The sequence below is a fragment of the Antedon bifida genome, chromosome 3 (assembly GCF_963402885.1).
Source record: "Antedon bifida chromosome 3, ecAntBifi1.1, whole genome shotgun sequence".
NCBI classification, from domain to species: Eukaryota; Metazoa; Echinodermata; class Crinoidea; order Comatulida; family Antedonidae; genus Antedon; species Antedon bifida.
Window position 1 is genome coordinate 6,635,371 of NC_136228.1, and position 21,653 is coordinate 6,657,023.

Here is a 21,653-nt window from a genome sequence, read left to right on the forward strand (position 1 = left end):
AACTATTGATATGGAGTGGTGGTGACCATGACAAAGTTACCACTGATGTCATTTGGTGTACTTTACTTATGGGAAGTTTGAGCAACACAATATTTTATAATTATTAAATACCATTCACAAGTATGATTAGTTACAGAGAATTTAATTTGTGTGTACAATATAAACTAAATATATTACTACTGGTTGTAATGCAATACACCGTATACAGAATTGTACTATACTATTCTGCAAGTACGATTCATTATAAGAAACAAAACTACAATCATGGGCACATCACATTTTTTTGTCGCATAAAGTTTGATGGCGTAGACAGAGCTTTAAATTACAATGTGGGAGTAAAAGAAACCAAATGTCGCTAGTTGTTGCTGTATACAGAATTTATTAACTATGTGTATACATGTACAGATTACAATCTGGGAGTATGAGAAGAGAAAGCAAATAACGCTATTAGTTGCTGTATACAGAATTTAAAGTGTACATTAATATCTGCAAGTAGTGTAGGAGTATATATTCCAGGTTGTTGTTGATTGTCACTGGTGAAGAATATCTATTCACAATTAAGTACTCCCAGACGGTCTGTAAAAAAAATACATTTGTATTAGTTTTTTGGTTTGTTGAGACAAATTGCCTGAATTCATTCACTATCCTTCTTAAAGGTGGCAATCCTGTTCGCATACATATACACAAGATGCTCTACATAAACAAAGTCTTATTACAAGTCTTTGGGAGTGGAGTTGTAAATTGTCATTAGAAAAAATCCTGACATGACAGGACTTGAACCCAGGACCCTTGGATTGGTAGCCGAGCATCATAACCACCAAGCCTCAACTCCACTAAACTAAAAATACTGTATTACAAAGCATGAGAGATTTCTACTTACTTTGCCCATTCAACTTTGAGAATTAAATGATCATAACCATAACCGGAGACTCCAGCAATAGCTCGAGCGGCGTCCTCTCGATGATGAAAATTAATAAAAGCAAATCCCTGCAATAATAAACAATGTATCCATAAACGATGTCTGTATTATGTGGGTTTTACTATTTGCAGTGTTTTAATATTTGATATCAACAGTGTATAAAGCTCTGTCTACACCATCAAACTAGTTTGACAAAAAAATATGCCCAAATATGGTAGTAATATGACATCAACATGTCCATATATGGTGACATCACATTCGTTTGATAGTGTAGACAGAGCTTTAGATTTTTGATTTACCTTTGACATGCCTGTATTTTTGTCCATTGCGAGGTATATCCTCTGAATCGCTCCAAAAGGTCGGAATAATTCTTGAAGGTCAGGCTCCCTGGTATCTTCTGATAAATTAGTAACTCTAATAGTTGCTCCATCATCTAACAAAAAACAAAATTTAACCCTTTTTATTTGGTCAAAGCTGTAGATGTGGTGTACAATCACTCACCTAACACACCTAAAATTCCCTTGTACACACAAGATACAAACAACAAACCTACACCCCTGGATGTAGCTACACCCCTGGATGTAGCTACACCCCTGGATGTAGCTACACTACTGGATGCAGCTACACTCTTGGATGTATGTGTAATTAACACTTTAGATTAGAAACATTTATCTTACCTCTTTTGTTATCACGATCACCCCCTCTGGCTGCTTCTGCTCCCTTCCTCTTGCCAGGTGGAATGTACTTGCCAGTTGAGGCCCCTGTAGATCCAGGCTCGGCAGCTTCAAATAAATAAGATTATAAAAATTAGTTAACTACATAATTGTTAATGCGTCTTTGTGTACGTTCATAATATAATCACCAACTTGGTGTGTTGGTCCAAATAGATGCACCATGGTATCATTAAAGTTATGCCCTACTGGCAACGTTCGTCGATAAATATTTGTTGTAATTTATTATTTTAATCGTTTTAACAGTATTTTACAGAGCCTTTGGCGCTTTTGTAATCTGCATTTTTAATAGTTTTTTAACAGTATTTTAACATTGCCTTTTGCAATTTGATGTATTTTTCTTTGTTGTTTTATTGTCTTAATTTAATGCCAAGCAAAACAAATTTCCATTTTAAAGTGGACCAATAACATTCTGGAATATTCTTGAATAGGCAGATCCAGACCAAATTGCAATGCAAAAGATAGGACATAGGTTAGGTTCAGTACCTAATTTTACAATGTTTAGGCCCTAGGCCTAGGCTACCCTACCCTGCTGACCAACTTACTTCCGTTCTCCTCAGGTGGCTTGTCTGCTGCTGCTAGCTCTTTCTGCAGTGGTTCCAATGTATCCTTATATGGACATTTTGTTGTCCAATGGTCTCCTTTACAGACACGGCACATTACCATCTTTTGCGCAGCGGCGATACGCTTGATTGGGTCATCACTCTCATTGGTTGCATTCAACTCCTGAAAACAAGAATACATTTTATAAATAAATTCAAATAACGCAAAATATTTGTCAATCCATTCCAATCAACTGGCATTCATTTACTGTATTTTTTCTTCAATTTTCGAATTCGGTTATGCATTATCATGCGTAGTTATTCATGCTCACTGCTGATTGGACAAAAGAAAAAACAATTTCAGCAAGCAAATGGCTTCTTGATCTATTGCACACAAATTTGGAGTCCGAATCAGGTACGGATTCAAATCATACAAATTCAATGTGAACGATCTTATGCTTTGCATTGAACCCATTTTCCTTGATAATTTACTCAGGGCACCGGAGTAAATCTGGGCGTGATGTGAAAGCAGCAGCTCTTTCTCCACAAAAAAATGTGATGTGCCCATATATGGACATGATGATGTCATATAACTACCATATTTGGGCATATCACACTTTTTTGTTAAACTAGTTTGATAGTGTAGACAGAGCTTAATATTGACGATATCTGTTGATATTATCTGGCTTACATCTTTGGCCGTGATGAACTGCATGAATATATCGTCAGAGATTGTAGTTGTAACTGGGTTAGGTCCTGAACCATCTTGGCTAGCTGAACCAAACTTAGGCCAAGCCTGCAAGAAATCACATCATATAATACTACTCATTTTGTATTTAGACTTTATGTGTATATTTTTATTGCATTATTATCATTACTTATTCTTTATACTGGGTGGCCTTTTCAGTCACAGACTGTTCTCCCAGAGTGGCTGTGTGTGTTCTAGTACACCGGGGTAAACCCCTACTCGAAAGATGTAGTAGGTTCCTTAAAGTGCACATGAGCTAGATGTGTACACTGGACCTACGGTTTATAGTCCTTATCCGAGAAGACTTGTTCTACCTCCAGAACTATGGATCGAATGAGCCTAGAACCCTTGCCGGTGTTATGGCTATGTAATTACGGTTCCACGGTCTCCACCCTTTAGCCACTCAATCGTTACTTCATGTGTCTTGTGTATTGTCAATTGAAGATAGATTAAATAGTTACCTTTCTTGTTGCAACTGTTTTAGAAGCTTTTCTTTGTTCTATATTGAAGGTTCGTATAACCTAAAAGAAAATAACCAGAAATTACATGAAAGAGAATGCAAAGATACAAGAGAAGAAATACTCTTTTAAAATCATTTTAGGTTGTGTTGTAGTATTGAACAATTTTCTTTCTTTTTTAAAATAAATTTACCTTCTGTAGTTTTCCGTTTTCTTCCCGTCTGTATTCAATCAATTTCTTTGTGTTTCCTTTAATTATTTCTTCATTTTGAGGAACGTCTAATTAATAAACATATTTATAAATATTACATTAATTAATAGGCTTATTAAATTAGGCCACTGACGCAAGGACCTGGCCTATAATTATAGTATTATTATTCAATATAAAATAAAAAGGTAAAGTAAATTTAGAATTAGGCCTAGGTTCAAATCAAAGCTAAGTATCTGCTGATTGATTGACAGATGATTGAAACATCGTATTTTTATTTATTTATACATCACAGAAAATGAACCACGTGTATACGTTATATTGCAAATATCCTAGGCCTTGTATTCGCCTAAAACACAAGTCAACCAACACAACACAGTTGCCCAACGGCAGAAGGCCAGTCTGTTCGGTCTACTTACGTCGTTCCTCTTCGACTTGATCGGCCCAACTTTTGCTGTTCATTTTTATCTAAGCAAGTAAAAATATTTCGGTCATTACACAAAATCCTTTATTAAGCATATTAGGTGTATATATTAGTAAATGGATTTTGTAATTTACTTACGTTTAAGCCTACCATATGAACAATATAATCGCCAAAGAAAAAACCATGCGGCTCACTATCTTCCGATCCTTCTTTTCTTCCCCCTCGTTTTAATTATTTTCCCTAATGTCGTAGCGCGTTACAATTGCGTCAGTAATCTTAAGTGTGAACGCAATCCGCCCAACTTCGGTTTTAATTTACCTGCTGCTGGACTTTATTAAAATGCTGCCCTCTATAATACAGTAAAATAATTCGATTCGTACTACTTTTGCGTTGATTGATTGCGCAACCACCACATGTGCGCGGCGTACATGAATCTGTAATAATATAATGTGGAAACCAATAAAATAATAATAATAATATTTGCAAGTAGACAAAATTCATAACTATATTTTTTTAGTCAACTTTCATTTTGTGTGTCGGGTTCGTACTTATGGTACAAACTAGGTCTGTCCGTCCTTCAGAGTTCGCCACATGGTCGATGAGGAAAGTTTGTTTACTGTTTTTTTTGTTTACTCTGTGTTTTTATATAAAAACAAATCCAGTATGGACCAGTCGTGATAATTATAACAACTGGTCACTGTTGTTGGTTGTTAATTCATTTAAATGGCCACTATTCGGCTATTTCCAAGACTATTTGGTAATGCAGTAGAACAAACGATAAGCATAAGGTTGCGTAAACATGTATCCGGTTCTTTTATCGGTTCTAGGCACCATAATTGTCTAGGCCTAACAAGGACGAGGAATCTGAACACTGACTCGCCGCATAGAAATCGACCTCCCCCTGATGTGGACGTTGTGGTTATCGGTGGTGCGGTGATGGGGTCTAGCATAGCATACTTTTTAAAGAAACACAATTATAACATGTCTGTTCTGGTTGTTGAGAAAGATTCACAGGTTTGTGTATTTTATTTGAATGTTTAAATTTATTGCAGGACAGGAACTTATTCCCGGCCTAGGCCTAGGCCTATATTGAATTGTCCCCTCACCCCTACTAAAATTGTTTGTTCATTTTAATGTCACATAATTAACTTTGACAACAAATTTGATCGAAAAAAAAATTATTTACCTGAAAAAATGTAATTTCTTAAAGCAAAAAGTACCGAAATTGTCAATCAGACAATAGAAAGAATATCAATAGCTTTTGGTTACAATTAACAGTTTCTTTTGTCTTTTTATAATAAGTGAAGTAATTTTTTTTTCTTCAGTTTTTTCCCTACAGAAGAAGTGAATAACTTGTTTGAAGCTGCAAAATGGCCTATTCAAAGTCTGATTTTATTAATCTTCATTTTTCATGTTTTTGGGGACAATACATCTTTAATATTTTATTTACCATCTGTTTAATATTCTAATCAAGTCTATAGACTATATGAAAATTACTAATGTCTTCTCATAGAGGTATGAAAAACCATCCTTTAAAATCTTATGAAAATCTGGCAAAAACTTGTTGAGTAATCCTTTTAAAGCTCTACACTATTAAACTTTATGTGTCAAAAAAGTATGATATGTGCCCAAATATGGTAGTGGAATGCCCAAATATGTTAGTGATATGTTCTTATTTCCATATGACATGTGGGCACATCACATTTTTTTTGTCACATGTTTGATAGTGTAGACAGAACTTAACTAACAAATAAAGAAACACACACTCACACCTGATCGACCTCTCGGAGGTAACAAAAGATTGTACTTAAATTCTCTACCTACCAATCTCCTTGTCTTGCACAATAAACAGTCTGCATTGATTAACCACAAGGGGCCTTGATTTCTAAATATTGACTTCTTTTATACAATAGCTTCTTTCCCCTTCATAAGTTTGACAAGTACAGTAGCTTTTGTCAATTTAATTTGTATTGAAATAAAGGTCAGACTTACTTTAATCAAACTTGTCCAAGAGTAACTCATAACCTTTTTTTGCACCAAACCAAGTTAAAAGATCTTTAATAATCCAAAAATCAAAATTATTTCCCTATACCTTTTCAACAAAATTGTAACATTTTCAGAATTTTTATAAATGCTATAATTCACTAAATCTCTGCGTATCTGTCCGGCTTTATTCAGAGACTAGTATTCAAACTTGGTATAAGAAAAGACGATCTTGCAATCTTTAGGTCGTTAAAGGTCAAATCTCAAAACTCTTGAATTTCTCCAATCACACTCTGGTATACTTGCTAGTACAGTAGTATGAATGTCTACACTATCAAACTAGTTTGAAAAAAAAAAGTGTGAGGTGCCCAAATATGATAGTGATATAACCAAATACGGTAGTGATATGACATCATCATGTCTATATATGGGCACATCACATTTTGTTGTCACATAAAGTGTAGACTGAGCTTTACCCATTTGTTTTAGTACACTAGGTGTGCAAGCACACTGGCAGCTGGTGGCATACGTCAACAGTTTTCAAATGCAGAGAACATACAGATGTCAATGTATAGTGCTGAGTTCTTGCATAATATTAAAGAGAATTTGTGTGTGGCGGATGAAGACCCACCAGACGTTCAGTTCAATGAGCATGGCTACTTGTTTCTTGCCACGGAACGAGGGGCACATATCCTGCAGGAAAATCACAACATACAAAGGTCAGCAAGTAAGGTCGGATTCAAATTACAAAGGCAGACTATCAACTGTCATGATAATTTGTGTCATCTCCCCATAACGTTTTTGATAAATTCATTCTATATTATGTGAAATAATGCATTTTATATTATAAATAGCACATATTATCATAGCACCGTATACTTTTGACATGGTTTCATAAAACCTTGTGATATTCTATTTTTTTCTCTCCAAATTTCGAGGTCTGCAAAGGATATATTCTCCCTGTACTACGTCTCTCATGAAAGGGTGTCAAAGTTCATGCCTCTTTTTACTCCACTCCCTAAGCCTCAAATGAGACTTTATTCATTTATATGCTGGCTGAATTATAGTTTTTTCATCCTATATTTTCTTACTTTTGTGTACAAAATAATAAAAAAATGAAATGTAATTATACATTTAGTATTATGGACTAAATCTCTGTCTACACTTATAAAAATAAAATATATGGGCACATCACATTTTTTGTCACATAAAGCTTGATAGTGTAGACAGAGCTTTTGATGAGACTTTCTGTCTGATACATGAATTTCATTTCATTTCATTTCATTTATTTCACTATCATCATCGCAGCCTTAGCTGAATTACAAAGATATTTACATTTTCTCAATATTAAAATTTGTATAAAAGTATAAAACCAATGATAATTATATATAAAAAAGGAGGCAATTTACACAAGAAATACAATACAGGAACATTCAACAAGTTTAGCATTAAAATATTAAAATAGAAAAAAAAACACCAAAAAGGACCAATAAGAATTGCATAGCCTTGAACTTTTGCCAGTACAGTATTATATTATTATAAATAAACTGATTGTGTGAAATTTATTTGCACATTTCAGGGAATTAGGAGCAAAAGTTGAGTTGTTATCACCAACAATGCTTAAAGAAAGGCACCCATGGATCAACACAGACGATATAGCGCTTGCCTCATATGGTATGTCACTGACAGCTACTGATCATAAATGGGCTCTCTGAAAGGTCACCCAGTATAAAAAATAAGGAAAGCTAAAAAGTATTAACCTAAAAACTACCAATCCATCCACAAGACAGACAGAGCTTTAGAAAGTAAAATGTAAAGTGAATTTGATAATTTTTGTTGTAGGTTATGAGAATGAAGGTTGGTTTGATCCGTGGTCATTGCTGTCCGCCTTTCGTAAAAAAGCTATTTCCCTCGGAGCTAAATACGTCGATGGTGAGGTCAGCGGGTTTCAGTATAGTGAGGTGAAGCCAAATGAAAGTATGGCATATGGAGGGTGCGGTCGTAGGATCACTGGAGTCAAGGTGAGTGCAATTGCTACATATTACTATTTTTTGTGAACAATTTCCCATCTCACCCGATTCCCAGTGCTGTATCTTTACATACTATTTCCGAAGTATCATTGGAATATTTGGTAATACAGCATCTCATTTATATCACATGTGGTGCCTGTATCATGTTAGGTTAAGGGTTAGGCTAATACTAGATACATGTGAAACACATGTGATGTTGTATTACCAAATATTCCTGTGATACTTAGGAAATAGATATTGTACGAAGAATGGGCTGTCCATTTTATTTTGAACTGTGACTTTTTTGTAGGTTCGCATGTTAAAAAGTCCAGAAACAAATGTTGTAAATTGTTCATATGTTGTCATGGCCGCTGGTCCTACCTCAAATGAAGTTGGAATGTTGGCGGACATCGGATGCGGCCCTGCTGATGGTTTATTGGATTTAATGATCCCAGTGGAACCACGAAAACGCTATATCTATGTGTGCCATGCTCCAGAGGGCCCTACTTTAGATTGTCCATTTGTTATAATGCCGGATGGATCTTATTTCCGACGGGAAGGATTCGGAGGAATGTATATAGCGGGAAAAAGTCCTCCAGAGGTAATGTTCTGTCATTATCTAACCGTTGATAAATACCGTATTATTCAAATAAACACCTCCCTCGAATAAAGCCCCCATAGAACATCATTTTGAATAAATTCCCCCCCCCCCCCCAACAAAGAATAAATGCCCCCCCCCCCCCCCATAAATGAACAATCCCCCACTCGACTGTTATGAATGAATTGCATATATAACGTACACATAAAAGTGATATTCAGTAATGGGACTAATCACGATCATTTTAATTTAATTTATTTGTCTCAAAAACAAGGACAGTTACAAAGTTACAACAATAAAAATCCAAACTGTCTCTTGTGTTGCACCCATGTCGTGGGAACCAAGTCTCGGCCTGGTCCAAAACGTCTGGTTTGCGCCTTCACAAAATTAACACATGCACAATGCTTAATATTCTTTTTAATATTAACAACAGGATCAGGAGCCTAGCTGTGAAGACTTGTCAGTTGATTATGAATGGTTTAACGATCAGATTTGGCCGTATCTGGCCAATCGGGTTAAAGCATTTGAATGTCTTAAAGTAAGTATGCTTTTCATTTGTATTGGATGAATGTTAAATATTTGATAGTCTAAATCCATGCTTAAAGATGTATTGTCCCCCTGAAAGAAATAATTTTGTTGTTTAATATGCAATTTTAATGTCACATAATAGTTATGTTTAAAAAAAAAAAAATAAATAAAAGGATACCAATGGAAGCTACTAAGCTTTTTGGCTATCCTTGAAAATCTGTTATAAATGTATTTATTTGTAATGTCAGTAATTTATGTTATCACTTTGTATATATTTTTTATGATGATTTTCCTAATAAAATCAAATCATCCACTTTGACCAAAAATTGGATTAAAAAAAAAATCTATTTACCTGAAAAAAATGTAATTTAAAGCAAAAAATAGTCAAATTGGCTGCCAGCCAATGGGTTCTTGGTTGAATTTAACCATAAATAATAAGTGCAAGCATTCATTTTTTTTCTACAAAATAACCTATTCAAAGTCTTATTTAAAATTAATCTTCATTTTGTTTTTGGGGGACAATACATCTTTAAGTTTACAACTTATAGTATGAATGCTTTGTAGGGTTTCACAGAAAATAAAGTTAATTAAACATGGAATCTTCATTCTTTTGCACAGATTAAAAATGCTTGGGCAGGATATTATGATTACAATACTTTTGACCAAAATGGTATTATTGGTTATCACCCAGCTTACCCGAATCTGGTGGTAGCAACAGGGTTTAGCGGTCATGGCATCCAACAGTCTCCGGCCGTTGGTCAAGCGGTTACAGAACTTATAATAAATGGCTGCACGGTTTCCATAGATTTAACTAAAATGGGCTTTGACAGACTATGGGATGGTACACCGTTAATAGAAAAAAATGTAATATGACAAAATAATATCAATATTATTATAGCACACAATATTTTTGCAGTTGAGTAAATACAGACAAAGATTATTGTTTGTGTTTAGCAGGGTTATAGATTTAGGTGTTAATTTTGACACCATTATTTAATAATAATAATATAACAATTTATATAGCGCACATATCCACTAAAAGTGCTCAAGGCGCTAATCACAACACTATTTGTTTATGCTTCATTAATACCATATGCCTCAGCAAAAAGGTATGATTTTAATGATTTTTTAAAAGAATTAATTGTATGGCAATGCCTAATCCATTCAGGAATATCATTCCACAGATGCGGAGCATTAATAGAAAAAGCACGATCTCCAAATTTGTATGCAGTTGAAAAAATAATGTGTATACAGTTTTTTAAATATATATAATTCCAAAGGCAAATTGACAATGGTGTGGGGTATCAGTGGCTGGATATCGAGAGATATACAATAATAAATATATTATTGGTTATCCGCACTTGGCGGATAACCCTTTGTTATTGTCAGGATCTTTTTTTTTTTTTTTTTTTTTCTCTTTTTTTTTCTATTTTCTTCTTTCTTTTCACGAATTTTGTTGCACGCATATCTCTAATTATGGCCAACATAAGATTGTGTAACTTTGTCATAATATTGACCTGTAGCGGTAGATGTGCAGGACGTTTAGTTTTTTTACTTTAGAGTCGCGCAACGTGACTTACGCGCCATTTTATGAATTTCAATGATTGATCATAGATTAAAAACTAGAAGTCATTTTGTTTTGAAACTTAGTGAATATTTAAGTCATATCAAGCGCAAACTTTCTATGGATTAAAAATGGCATGTTTCACAGGAAGTTACGCGCGTTTAAAATTTCAAAATGCGAAAAATCAATTTCTAATCAACTTTCTACGCGTTTTAATGGCATTTTAAGCATGTCAAAAATTCCCACACGCGCGCAATTTTTTTACGCGTGCGTGCGCACTTAGCGCAAAAACACCTTTTTTTTGCTTAATTTTTGTTTTTCCAGCCTTTTCTAGTAATTTTACCAACTTTTAAACAATTTTGACTTAAAATTATGTCATACGAGCTCGTAGAATTGGACAATTCGCGCGCGTTTTTGATAAAAAAGTTAAAAAATTCGTGAAAATTATGCCTTTTTTAAAAAAAGTCATAGATTCTAAACTACGTGGTGAAATTTTTTTAAATTACAGATTCTGGAAGTTGATAAGTTTTAGATATTGAATAATGAATCGATATGGCTAACCGGACATTGTGACGTCATCGTATGGCCACTCGAATGTAAAATATAGGATTTTTGTCTCTTTCGTCATAGCTCATCACATTTAATAGAGCGCATCTCCAATTATCCGTATTCTATTGCCCTCCATTTTTTTATATTGTCTAGGTCAATCAATTATCTTTCACATGATTTACCATTTTTAAAATTGCGATGACGTCATCATGGTCAAAAGCGTCATTAACTTTGGTCACTAAATTTTCACCTATTCTGAACTGTATGTAGTATGTATACAGTATATAGTGTATATACTTTGACGTGACGCAAAATAGAGAGCGCACTAACATTTTTTTCAATAGCATAATCGTTCTGTGCGTAATATTCTAACGTATGACGTGCACGTGGCTTTTGGGCTGCGGATAACCTAACTCGTTACTTGGGTAACAAAAAGAAAAATGAAATTTGCATGCTGTAAATTTTAATTAAAAAAGATATCTATAAATGGTAAATGTTACCATGGCAGTGCTGCAACTTTATGGGGGAGGGGGTGAATGTGGTGGAGCCATTCAGTATTAACAGATTTTGTCCTCAATGGTTGGCAGAACTCGCATAATGGGGCAAATACAAAATGCAGTTGATTCTCAGGTGTGTGTGCACAGCGATGTGTACTGTAAGGCTTAGTAAAAATGTATAAGGTCTAGTAACAATGTATAAACAATGTCATAAAACTAATAACTAGAATTTAATTCGTCACTTTGACGAATTATAGGTGATCATTTTTATCATTTTACTGAAATTAATTTTTTTTAAACATGCACGTACGTTAACATACGATCGGAAAATGTTGATGTATGCCATCCTATTATATGCTTATAGTGCTGAGTTGTGCCTATACGCCATATACAATATGTACAGTATATACTGTATATCTATATACAGTGTAGCATAGGTGAAATTACGGGACACACATGTTCTAATTTTTTGGCATGATGACGTTATCAAACTAAACTTTAAGATGACAATTTCGAAAGATAATTAATTGAGCAAAAAAATATAAGATTTGGAAAAAAATTTGGCACGTAGAAGCGCTGTGCGCGCTCTTTGAATTGTGTATAACTTTGACGAAAAATATGAAAAAACTACTTTTTCACTTCAACTGGCCATATGTTAACGTCACAACATCCGATAGGCTTAATTTTTATATGAATTAATATCTACATTTCATCAGCTTTCATAATAAATTATAATCATCAAGGTAACCTTCAATTCTGAAGAGCTGTAAGATATTCAAATTTACTGCGAAGGTGAAATTACACGGCCTACGTTATTCAAGTTTTTACGCGTGATGACGTCATTAAAATGAAGATAGTGTCAACTCATGATAAAGATAATTAATTAAGCAAGCACATACTGAAAGTTGTGCGAAATTCGAGCACACATAACCAAGATGCGCTCTGTTGAATGTGATAATCTACACAAAAAGATAACAAATCCTAATTTTTAAATTCAAGTGGCCATTTGATGACGTCAAAACATTTTGTACGTAAAATGTGTACATGAATTCATATCTACAACTCAATGGCTTCCAGAATAAGTTAAAAAAATCGGGGGTCATCTTGCATTCTGAAGAATTATTTTCATTTTAAAAAAGACCTATTTTTCACCATTTTCAGAACTTTTGTAAAATTAATGTGCGCATTTTGTCATTTTTAACGTGCTCGTATAGCGTTATTTTAAGTCGGAACTGACTCAAATTTGGTGAATGTACTAAGGATGGTGAGTAGAATGAGATTTGTAAAAAAAATTCTGTTTTTTACGCTTTTTAAGTATCGCGCGCGCAAAAACGCATTTTTGCGCAGTAATTTTTTGAAACACGCAAATGGCCTAATTCATGCTCTAAATTGATCAAAACTTAATTTTGAGCGTTTTAAATTTTTAACGCGCGATATCACGCGCATGAACCTACGTGCGCGTGCGTTTTTATTTGCTAATATTTTTACCCTTGATCTGAAGTTTACGTGTAGTGAATTTCATTAATATGTGATAATGAATTATGGAGATATGATTGATAATGTGATTTCGCAAAATGGCGTATAAATGTCGTCACGGATGAGTGATCACGCTGGAAAGCTTATTAGGATTAAGTTATATTATTTGAAAGATATTCTGAAATTTTTGTAATCATTGACATTAAACTTTTTGAGATAATTGTTACACAAAATAGTGTACAGAAACAATAAAAAGAAAAAAAAAAATAATAATAAAGATTTTATACAATAACAATAGGTGATCATTTTATTCTAAATGATCACCTAAAAAAGCAAAAAAACATTCACTAATCTGGGATTTTATTTACTGAATACAATAGAATTGAAATATATAACAATAAATACATAATTATACATAATATTAGCACATTTATACCATCATTTTCTGTATACAAACTACTGTACCATAGAATCAATAGTCAATCAATTGATTTAAACGTTGACATATACAACTTTGTATTTTTCCAAACTGAATGGATCTGGTGAAGTTTACTGCAGACAATTTTAATATCATTTTATGGATTTCTAGCTTAATGGTTTTGAGCATATGGGTATGTACAGTATATTTATTTGCGTGTACATCAATTTCTGGTCTTGCACAGCAAATCAGAACTTAGGAATGTTCATGATGAGTGCGCCGTCTATGTATCGAGTAATAAGAAATTTGAGGGGTTTAGTTGAGAAGTGTGATGTAATTTGGTGAAGAAATACCTAATTCATTTAAAAGTAGAGATAAATTTGCGAGGTGAGGTTTGTACAGTATGTTGACTTTCAAAATCCCAGGTAATGAAGTATTGTGTATTGGTGTATTTTCTATTGATTTTGATTTTACGATCATTCGGGAAACATAGTATAAATTAGCCATTAGGAATTCAACCCACAAAACCCAAAAAATTTCACTTTACAAAATTCGAGTTTTTGTTGTTGTTTTACCTTCTACCTGTTGGAATGTGAATTATTGGTAAAGCTCTCTCTATACTACTACTATACTTTATGTGACATAAAAAAAGGGTGATATGGTAGTGATATATCACCATCATGACCACATATGGGCGCATCACATTTTTTTTGTCACATAAAGTTTGATAGTGTAGACAGAGCTTAAAGGGTGTGTTCATTAAAAGTTAGGTTTGTATTTCTTCACTTCGACCATGATGTGATGAATATTAATCAGTTGACTTCGTACGGCCATCGTTTTAAATGGCGGCTTTGATAGCACTTCCTTGAATCGATGATAGTACTGAATTAGTTGAGTGAGGGCGCCCTGCAAAATACTGGTGCCATTTTTGAAGTTAGTGAAAGACTTCATTACTTCCTGATTCACGTTTTCAATCGCTTGCTTCCACTCGGCCACGAAATCTCTTACTAACTTCTGAATTCTCTCTAAAAAATAAAGACGCTTGTTTATTATTATTTAAACCACTTATTTGAGTGGATCGAACTCAGAGAGCAAACATCAAAAAGGAAACAGAACTTTTCACATGCGGACCTATTACACATGCTTGCTAAAAAACGTACAGAGTGGCCAACACAAGTGGGACACGTAATGTCTAACGGTGATTAGCGTTTAAGATGATGACTTATTAGAGAGTAACACTTTGTCCAGACCCTTTACCCATGTGCCCAATAAAATTCCACTATTTAATTTTCAATCTACCACATATATATTAGGTTGACATTCACATAAAACTTACGTTCCTGGTATTTCATTTGATCGGCTTGACCCTTCTCAACGGCACTCTCGGCTTCTTTGACAAAAGTCATCATGCCTCCAAAGTACGGACTTAAAACCTCTTCAATGAATTCCTGTGTTCGCTCCTGCAGAAGCTTCCGGAAACTTTCACCCTCTCTAGAGTCTTCGGACGTACGCTCCTATAAAGTTAATTCATTAATTTTTTTAAATTTCATACGTATCCAAAGGCACATTTTATAATACAGTACATAATTTATCTTGTTTACTAAGTCTCATTTGAAGCTTGGGGAGTGGAGTTGAACTTATTGTCTATTTATAAACAAGATTTGTGCCCAAGTAAAGTATGAGTATTGTAGTGGGGCTGTAGCTTGGTGGCCTTTCAATCACAAGGTCTAGGGTTCAATCCTGACCTAGTGCCAGGGTTGCCAATGTCAACTTGAAAGGTAAATTTAATAATGATGTTGTTAGCATGCTCAGTGTTTTATCATTTTCAAGTAAAAACCTACTCACCGTTATAACGGAGAGCATCATATCATAATTATTAATCAGGAAGATGAGCTGTTCCTTGCGTTGAGGGAACTCGGCTGCAAGACGTAGAATGAAGTTTTCAACTTCCATTTGCAACCGTGCCAGACACTGGTTCACACGCTCGTCTGGGAATGTTTCATTTAGACTTACAAGGGCGCCAGAGAATTCTGCGTAACGTCGTGTGATCTGTCCAAAAAATGTCAATAAAAAAATTAATATTTAAAATATTCTACAGTAGAAGTGTCATTCTATTGCATTTTCAAATGCTTTTCAAATTGGAAAATGGGACGAGAGTAAGGACTGTCTGACAGATTTCCATGATCGAGAAATAATCTAGGCTAAATATGGAAATTCCATTGTTATTGAAAAGTGAGTATAATCCCACCTCTTAATTTTTGCCATATTCTGTACTCAGACCAGCCATATACAGTAATAAGATCGATTTAAAAAAAGGTAAACAGTGTAACCACACCTTTTGATTTGTTATAATCATAATACAGTACTATCAAACTAGTTTGACAAAAAAAGTGTGATGTGCCCAAATATGGTAGGGATATGACATCATCATGTCCATACTGTATATGGGCACATCACATTTTTTGTTATGATAGTGTAGACAGAGCTTAATGATTAATTAACTTTCACTTGTAGGCTTACATAATGAGGTCGATAATCCACTGATCCTAGTTTTTGGGGGTCTGTATCTCGGATATTGGCAATATTCAACTCAAGTATATACTGAAATCGTGGCCATAACATCTCAAGCATCGTCTCCCAGTATCTGAAAATAAAGGAATTGTATGTTACAATTGAGTGGAGTTGTAGTTTGGAAGGTAATGGGCTTGCCTTCCAATTCCAAGGTCCAGGGTTCAATCCTGACCTAGTGCCAGGGTTGTAATTCACGACTCTTTCAACTCCGCTCCTCAAATGAGACTTAGTTTATAAGCATGATAAATTATAAAATAGTTTATCCATTCTATAATTGGCGAGTTACTCACTGTTGGATGCGTAAGACATTTTAAAAAAAGACATCTGGAAGAAGAAAACATCGAAAAGGACAGCAAAGTGGGTGACTTACTTATCTAGGGCAGGGACTGCTCTCTTATGCATCATTAGTTGAAATCGGAATATAATGTGAATACAAAGATAGACAGCGATTGAGTCAAAACAGTCGCTACTGTACACGTCCATGTGTTTCTGTAAATAAAACATAAAATAACAATGTTTTTGTTGTACCTGGGCTGAGAGATAGCCTGTAATGGACTATCATTTACACAGGATTTTTAGTAGTCCCCCAGGCTAGTTCATTTTGAAATTCGTTAGCCCACACATTAGCCACACAACAGAAAGTTGGCTTGGAGTAATTTTTACAAGACTTTGTACACCGGATTTGTGAAATATCGAGCCCTGTTACTTTTCTTGTTACTTTATTTGTGATACTTACCAGGAACATGGAGAGAGTCTTTCCCATAATGCTGTTGAACAAGTCTTGTGCACTGTTGCCAGACACCATGAAGAAGTCACAAATGAATAAATACTCTCTACAGCAATTATCAACAAGAGCATAATGCTGGCTACGAAACAAACTCTCAAATGTATGCTGTGAGAAGGTAAAATTTTAGTGCATATATTACAATTATGTGAAGAGGTGTTAAGCTCTCTCTAGACTATTAAATAGTGTGACAAAAAAAAGTGTGATGGCCCAAATATGGTAGTGATATGGTCAAATACGGTAGTGATATGAAATCATCATGTCCATATATGGGCACATATTTTATTGTCACATAAAGTTTGAGAGTGTAGACTTGAGGCTTTACAGCTACTGTAGATACTAAAGATGTGTTTACATGGACTATAATTTAAAAAAATGTTTTTTTCATTTTTTATAGCATATCAGTCGCAGTTTACATTCCCTGAAACAAATACTAAAATCACATTTCTTTGTTGAATTAATGTCCCATGATACTGTCATTCACTTTGACCAAAAACTGGATCAACATTTTTGTTTTGAGACTGAAAGTTTTTGGTTAAATTTAATCATTTATTTTCTATTTTTTAAATTGTTAACTACAAAATGGTCTATTTAAAATTTGATTTTATTCATCGTCATTTATCATTTTTCATGTTTTGGTGACAATACATATTTAAAAACATTTTGTAATTTTTAATCTTGAGAGAGCAAACCTTTGTTTCAGCCTTCTGAGCAGCATGTGGCACAATGATCGGTGCTTCCAATTCTGTTGTCAAAACGCTGTTTCTGTTTCCGATTGTAAAGACAGTAGAACGATTCTTGAAAGATACTTTTGATGAAAAAAAGCCTACAAAAGATTGAAATGATGCATTATAGCAACATGTATAGAGTGGCTTGGCTATAAATATATAAAACAAAACAAATGTATGAACAGGAGCAGGTCCAGAGAAGCTCCGTCATGCACTACAAACTGACACATATTTATGTGACAAAAAAATGTGCCCATATATGGACATGTCATATCACTACCATATTTGGGTATATCACTACCATATTTGGGTGTATCACACCTTTTTTGTCAAACTAGTTTTTATTGTGTGGACAGAGCTTTAATGTTACTTTACCTTTTTTAGCGTTGTCCTCTATTCCCATTAGGTCATCTTTATCAGCAACCTCATCGTACTATGGAATACAAATTAAACAAAGTTATGTTCACACTGGATTCAGGTCTGGCTGCCAGATAAAAACCATGAAAAAGGGGTGTACTGTTGGGCTAAAACTACATTCTGTACCAATGTATGCATGTGATTGAAAAACGTAACATAGCACAGAATTTTCTTCAGCCACAGGACCAAATCCGTGGTCAATATGAACATACGGTAGTTTTATGTAAGACTGTGTCCACAAGCAATGTTTTTATATACACTCTGCTGTAATAGATTATCATTGTAAAAAAATTGATATACACACCTGTAACTTCATTAATCTGTTAGTGTATCCCTTGAAATAAGAAAACTTCATCTTACTCATAGTGTCAACATACTCATCTCGAACTTCCTTCGCAATGTGCCGTTCATTTCCCAACAAAAACTCATAGAAAAACCTAAACAAAAGAATTGAAATAAAAGCCAATTATTATAATACAGTAGTACCTCTATGATTGGACAATTTTTAGGCGTGTCCCCTAAATAAAGGGGTGTCCACCAACAGGAAGGGTTGTACTATATATATTTTGCCACCAATGAATAATGACCATGAGTGGGAGCAAACAGATTGCTGAAAATAAAACTTCAAATCTAACCTTGACTTCAGCAATGCATTCTGGGGAACTTGGTAGTTAGTCATTGGTTTCTTGAAATGGTTGATCTTCTGTAGTAGGTATTCTCGAATCTTTGCAATTGCCTACAAGTTATGAAAATATCTTTTTATGTATTTGTTTATTTACTGAATTTATCATTTCAATTGTTTGTAACTACAGTACTGTGGAGTAGCTTTGGGTGTTAAGTAATCGGTCAGATGTTTTGCCCTACTCTGACATACTTGTATACATACATACATTGAGAATACATTCTCGGGTGGGACTCGAACCCACGACCTTCAGATCACTAGCCTGGCATTCATACCTCTAGACCACCAAGCTTGCACTGAAGGCTAGGGGTTAGATTTGAGTCTAAAGCTATGTCTACATTATCAAACTTTGTGACAAAAAAATGTGATTTGCCCATATATGGACATGATGATGACATTTTTGAAAGGTTGAATTGAACGCATGGCAAATAAATCACCTTAATTTTGAGTTTTTCAAGTACATCTTGCACGTCACGGCATGCGAGTGCATCCTTAAAAGATTGCTCCTTTACAAAGTTTATCTTGTGATTCAGTTCATGAAGTTGTTCAAGAAACTTCCTTTCTGTAACTGGTGTTTCCAAGATATGACTACACAGACAAAAAAAAACACCAAATTTAAATGTATATCAATCAATTCAAGTGGGTGGTTGGGTGGCATGCACAGATCCCTAGGGGTTAACCACCTACTGTATGCATTATAACCCACTGTGGTATTTTTTGTTTGTTTTTATTATATTTAGGCAAATTGCTAAGGATAACCATAAGTGAATTCATTCACTATCCTTCTTAAAGGTGGCAATCCTGTTCACAAGACAAACATATACAAAAGATGCTCTACATAAACAAAGTCTTTGGGAGTGGAGTTATAAATTGTCATTAGAAATCCTAACACTAACAGGACTTGAACCCAGGACTTGGTAGCCAAGCATCATAACCAATCATCCAAGTTCTAAAGGAGAGGTATTCCTGATGAAATTGTGAAAACCCAACCCACAAAAGCACGGAAAGGATGACCGTACCGTATCATAGATTCTGTTACCGCCATCTCGTCCACAAACTGACTAAGTTCTCCACGTACAGCTTGTCGGTTTTGTAGTTTTATGTTCATTGCAATTGACTGTTCTTGTAGATTTTGGATTTCAAGGCTAATGCTACCGAGTGCTGACTGAAATCCACTCAACATATCCTCCATTCGCTGTCAAGAAATTCAAACAATTAAATTAAACAATTGCAAAAAAAGTTGAATGTTCTGTACTCATAATGGAGTAGAGGATCATTTCCCGGTGTGCTGGTAGGTACTGCACTGCTGGCTGCCGTGCACAAAAATCTAGGGCTTAAAGTCTAGCTTATTTAAACACACTGTTTTACTATATTGTAGGCCTAATTTCCATAGTTTTCAGTTTGAGGACCAGAATAACCTCATTTGTACTGATATGGTAATGGTTTGGTTTAAGTTTTCTTTAAAATAATGTACAGAATCAAGGGTAGGATGAGGAGCAGCATTATAGCTACCTACCTCTAGAATAGTGTCACATGCTGTTATCTGGTTATGTAGGCTTGCTATATTTTTACTTTCTTTGATATCTGTTAAATAGTTATGTCAAAGAAAAATAAAATGTACTTCTAGTTTATTATTATATATTTTTAATGCATTATAGATGTTATTTTTATTGTTTATGTCTCGTCATATTATATTTTTCTGGAGGGTCCCTAATGATCAGCTTCGGCTGGATGGACCACTCTCATAAAATATTGTTGAAATAAAATAAATAAAAATATAATAATTGAAGGATACAGTCTTGAATAGATTCATTTTCCACTTGTTGTAATTCTGCTTCTATCTGTTTAGAATATTGTCGCAAGTCAACACCCTAAAAAAATTATTTTATGTACAAAAAAGCAATGTTAAAATAGGCCTTAATTTAGAAAAAGCCATGGTTGTAAATAAACTAGATTGAAAACACAATTATGACTAGGCCTATATAATATGTTAATTTAAAAATATTTTCATCTGGTCTCTAGTAATCAATCATATAAATTGTTGAATTGAATTGAAATCAGCTAATTGATCACATAATCATGAACATACGAGATAGAGCATCATCTCTCTTTAGAAGCCCCAGATGTTTTTGTGAAACAAATAAATGAAATGATGTGTTGACGTTGTACTGTTGACAGATGTCCACAATATCTCTCACTCTAGCTAAATGAATGATTTTATACCTCTTGTAGGGCCTGTTTAACAAGGTCATCGCCAAGGTTTTCCTGGATATGTAGGTCAACTTCTTCTAAAGCAAACTCCTCGGATGTCAAATCAAGAACTCCAAGATCAAGATCAGAAAAATCATTTACCTATCAAAGAGAATTATTAATATTTGAATTATTATAATTTATAAATAATAATTTTTATTATTAAATTAATTATCAAATTATTATAAATAAAAAAAAACACACATGCATTTAGGCCTAGAACTGAAGTAGGACTTAGTCAATGCCTAGGCTAGGCTAGTACTAGTGATGGGCGACCCCTTCTTTCTTTTATACCACGCCTACTACATTCGTCAATCATCCCGTCCAAATCGAAAATTTCACAAAAATCTAGGGCTAGCTAAGCCTAGCTTATTTAAACACTATATTGTAGTGTTCTTAAAATGTAATTCTGAGAAATGGCCAATTAAAAAGGACATCAATAATTTACCTCGTCCGCTGCCTCGGTCATTTTATTAATGTTAACACTCTAAAAAGCAAAAAAAGGTAGGAGCCTAACTTAACTGGTGTATGTAGGCCCTTTTTAAGGTAATAAAAATGTAACGCGTTTC

The 21,653-nt window shown here is 34.3% G+C and overlaps 3 protein-coding genes across 3 annotated transcripts; 1 reads left to right on the forward strand and 2 right to left on the reverse strand.

Moving 5' to 3' along the window:
• Nucleotides 1–359: 359 nt before the first annotated feature.
• LOC144837386 (eukaryotic translation initiation factor 3 subunit G-like) lies at nucleotides 360–4,311 on the reverse strand. Its single transcript, XM_078692459.1, has 10 exons — nucleotides 4,169–4,311; nucleotides 4,026–4,074; nucleotides 3,592–3,677; nucleotides 3,402–3,461; nucleotides 2,884–2,988; nucleotides 2,196–2,376; nucleotides 1,597–1,701; nucleotides 1,219–1,352; nucleotides 881–987; nucleotides 360–576 (listed from the first exon to the last, which is right to left on the reverse strand). Exons 1-10 carry the CDS (start codon nucleotides 4,181–4,183, stop codon nucleotides 558–560), a joined length of 861 nt encoding a protein of 286 aa, XP_078548585.1. The 5' UTR covers nucleotides 4,184–4,311; the 3' UTR covers nucleotides 360–557.
• Nucleotides 4,312–4,642: 331 nt separating this feature from the next.
• On the forward strand, nucleotides 4,643–10,640 carry LOC144838810 (FAD-dependent oxidoreductase domain-containing protein 1-like). The gene is made up of 7 exons (XM_078694306.1): nucleotides 4,643–5,044; nucleotides 6,503–6,732; nucleotides 7,593–7,687; nucleotides 7,856–8,034; nucleotides 8,333–8,623; nucleotides 9,054–9,158; nucleotides 9,767–10,640. Exons 1-7 carry the CDS (start codon nucleotides 4,754–4,756, stop codon nucleotides 10,019–10,021), a joined length of 1,446 nt encoding a protein of 481 aa, XP_078550432.1. The 5' UTR covers nucleotides 4,643–4,753; the 3' UTR covers nucleotides 10,022–10,640.
• A 2,937-nt stretch (nucleotides 10,641–13,577) lies between these two features.
• On the reverse strand, nucleotides 13,578–21,640 carry LOC144838799 (vacuolar protein sorting-associated protein 52 homolog). Its single transcript, XM_078694287.1, has 16 exons — nucleotides 21,533–21,640; nucleotides 21,058–21,186; nucleotides 20,630–20,705; nucleotides 20,351–20,418; nucleotides 19,854–20,029; nucleotides 19,272–19,422; nucleotides 18,788–18,888; nucleotides 18,457–18,589; nucleotides 18,111–18,168; nucleotides 17,700–17,833; nucleotides 16,960–17,115; nucleotides 16,594–16,712; nucleotides 16,173–16,296; nucleotides 15,498–15,701; nucleotides 14,989–15,166; nucleotides 13,578–14,677 (listed from the first exon to the last, which is right to left on the reverse strand). The coding sequence occupies exons 1-16, from the start codon at nucleotides 21,551–21,553 to the stop codon at nucleotides 14,412–14,414; spliced, it is 2,094 nt and encodes a 697-aa protein (XP_078550413.1). The 5' UTR covers nucleotides 21,554–21,640; the 3' UTR covers nucleotides 13,578–14,411.
• Between the last annotated feature and the right edge of the window lie 13 nt (nucleotides 21,641–21,653).

Bases quoted from the DNA above. Each gene is read 5' to 3' on its own strand.
- LOC144837386 (XM_078692459.1), bottom strand. The intron at 3,462-3,591 runs GTAAATTTATTT...ATTTTCTTTTAG, and splicing joins AAAACGGAAAACTACAGAAG to GTTATACGAACCTTCAATAT. The intron at 1,353-1,596 runs GTAAGATAAATG...GTTTTTTGTTAG, and splicing joins TGATCGTGATAACAAAAGAG to ATGATGGAGCAACTATTAGA.
- LOC144838799 (XM_078694287.1), bottom strand. From the start codon at position 21,553: ATGACCGAGGCAGCGGACGAG. The intron at 20,030-20,350 runs GTAGGTAGCTAT...ATTTCTTGACAG, and splicing joins CATGTGACACTATTCTAGAG to CGAATGGAGGATATGTTGAG. The intron at 18,889-19,271 runs GTGATTTATTTG...CATAACTTGTAG, and splicing joins TTGAAAAACTCAAAATTAAG to GCAATTGCAAAGATTCGAGA.
- LOC144838810 (XM_078694306.1), top strand. From the start codon at position 4,754: ATGGCCACTATTCGGCTATTTCCAAGACTATTTGGTAATGCAGTAGAA. The intron at 6,733-7,592 runs GTCAGCAAGTAA...TGCACATTTCAG, and splicing joins GAAAATCACAACATACAAAG to GGAATTAGGAGCAAAAGTTG. The intron at 7,688-7,855 runs GTATGTCACTGA...TTTTTGTTGTAG, and splicing joins TATAGCGCTTGCCTCATATG to GTTATGAGAATGAAGGTTGG.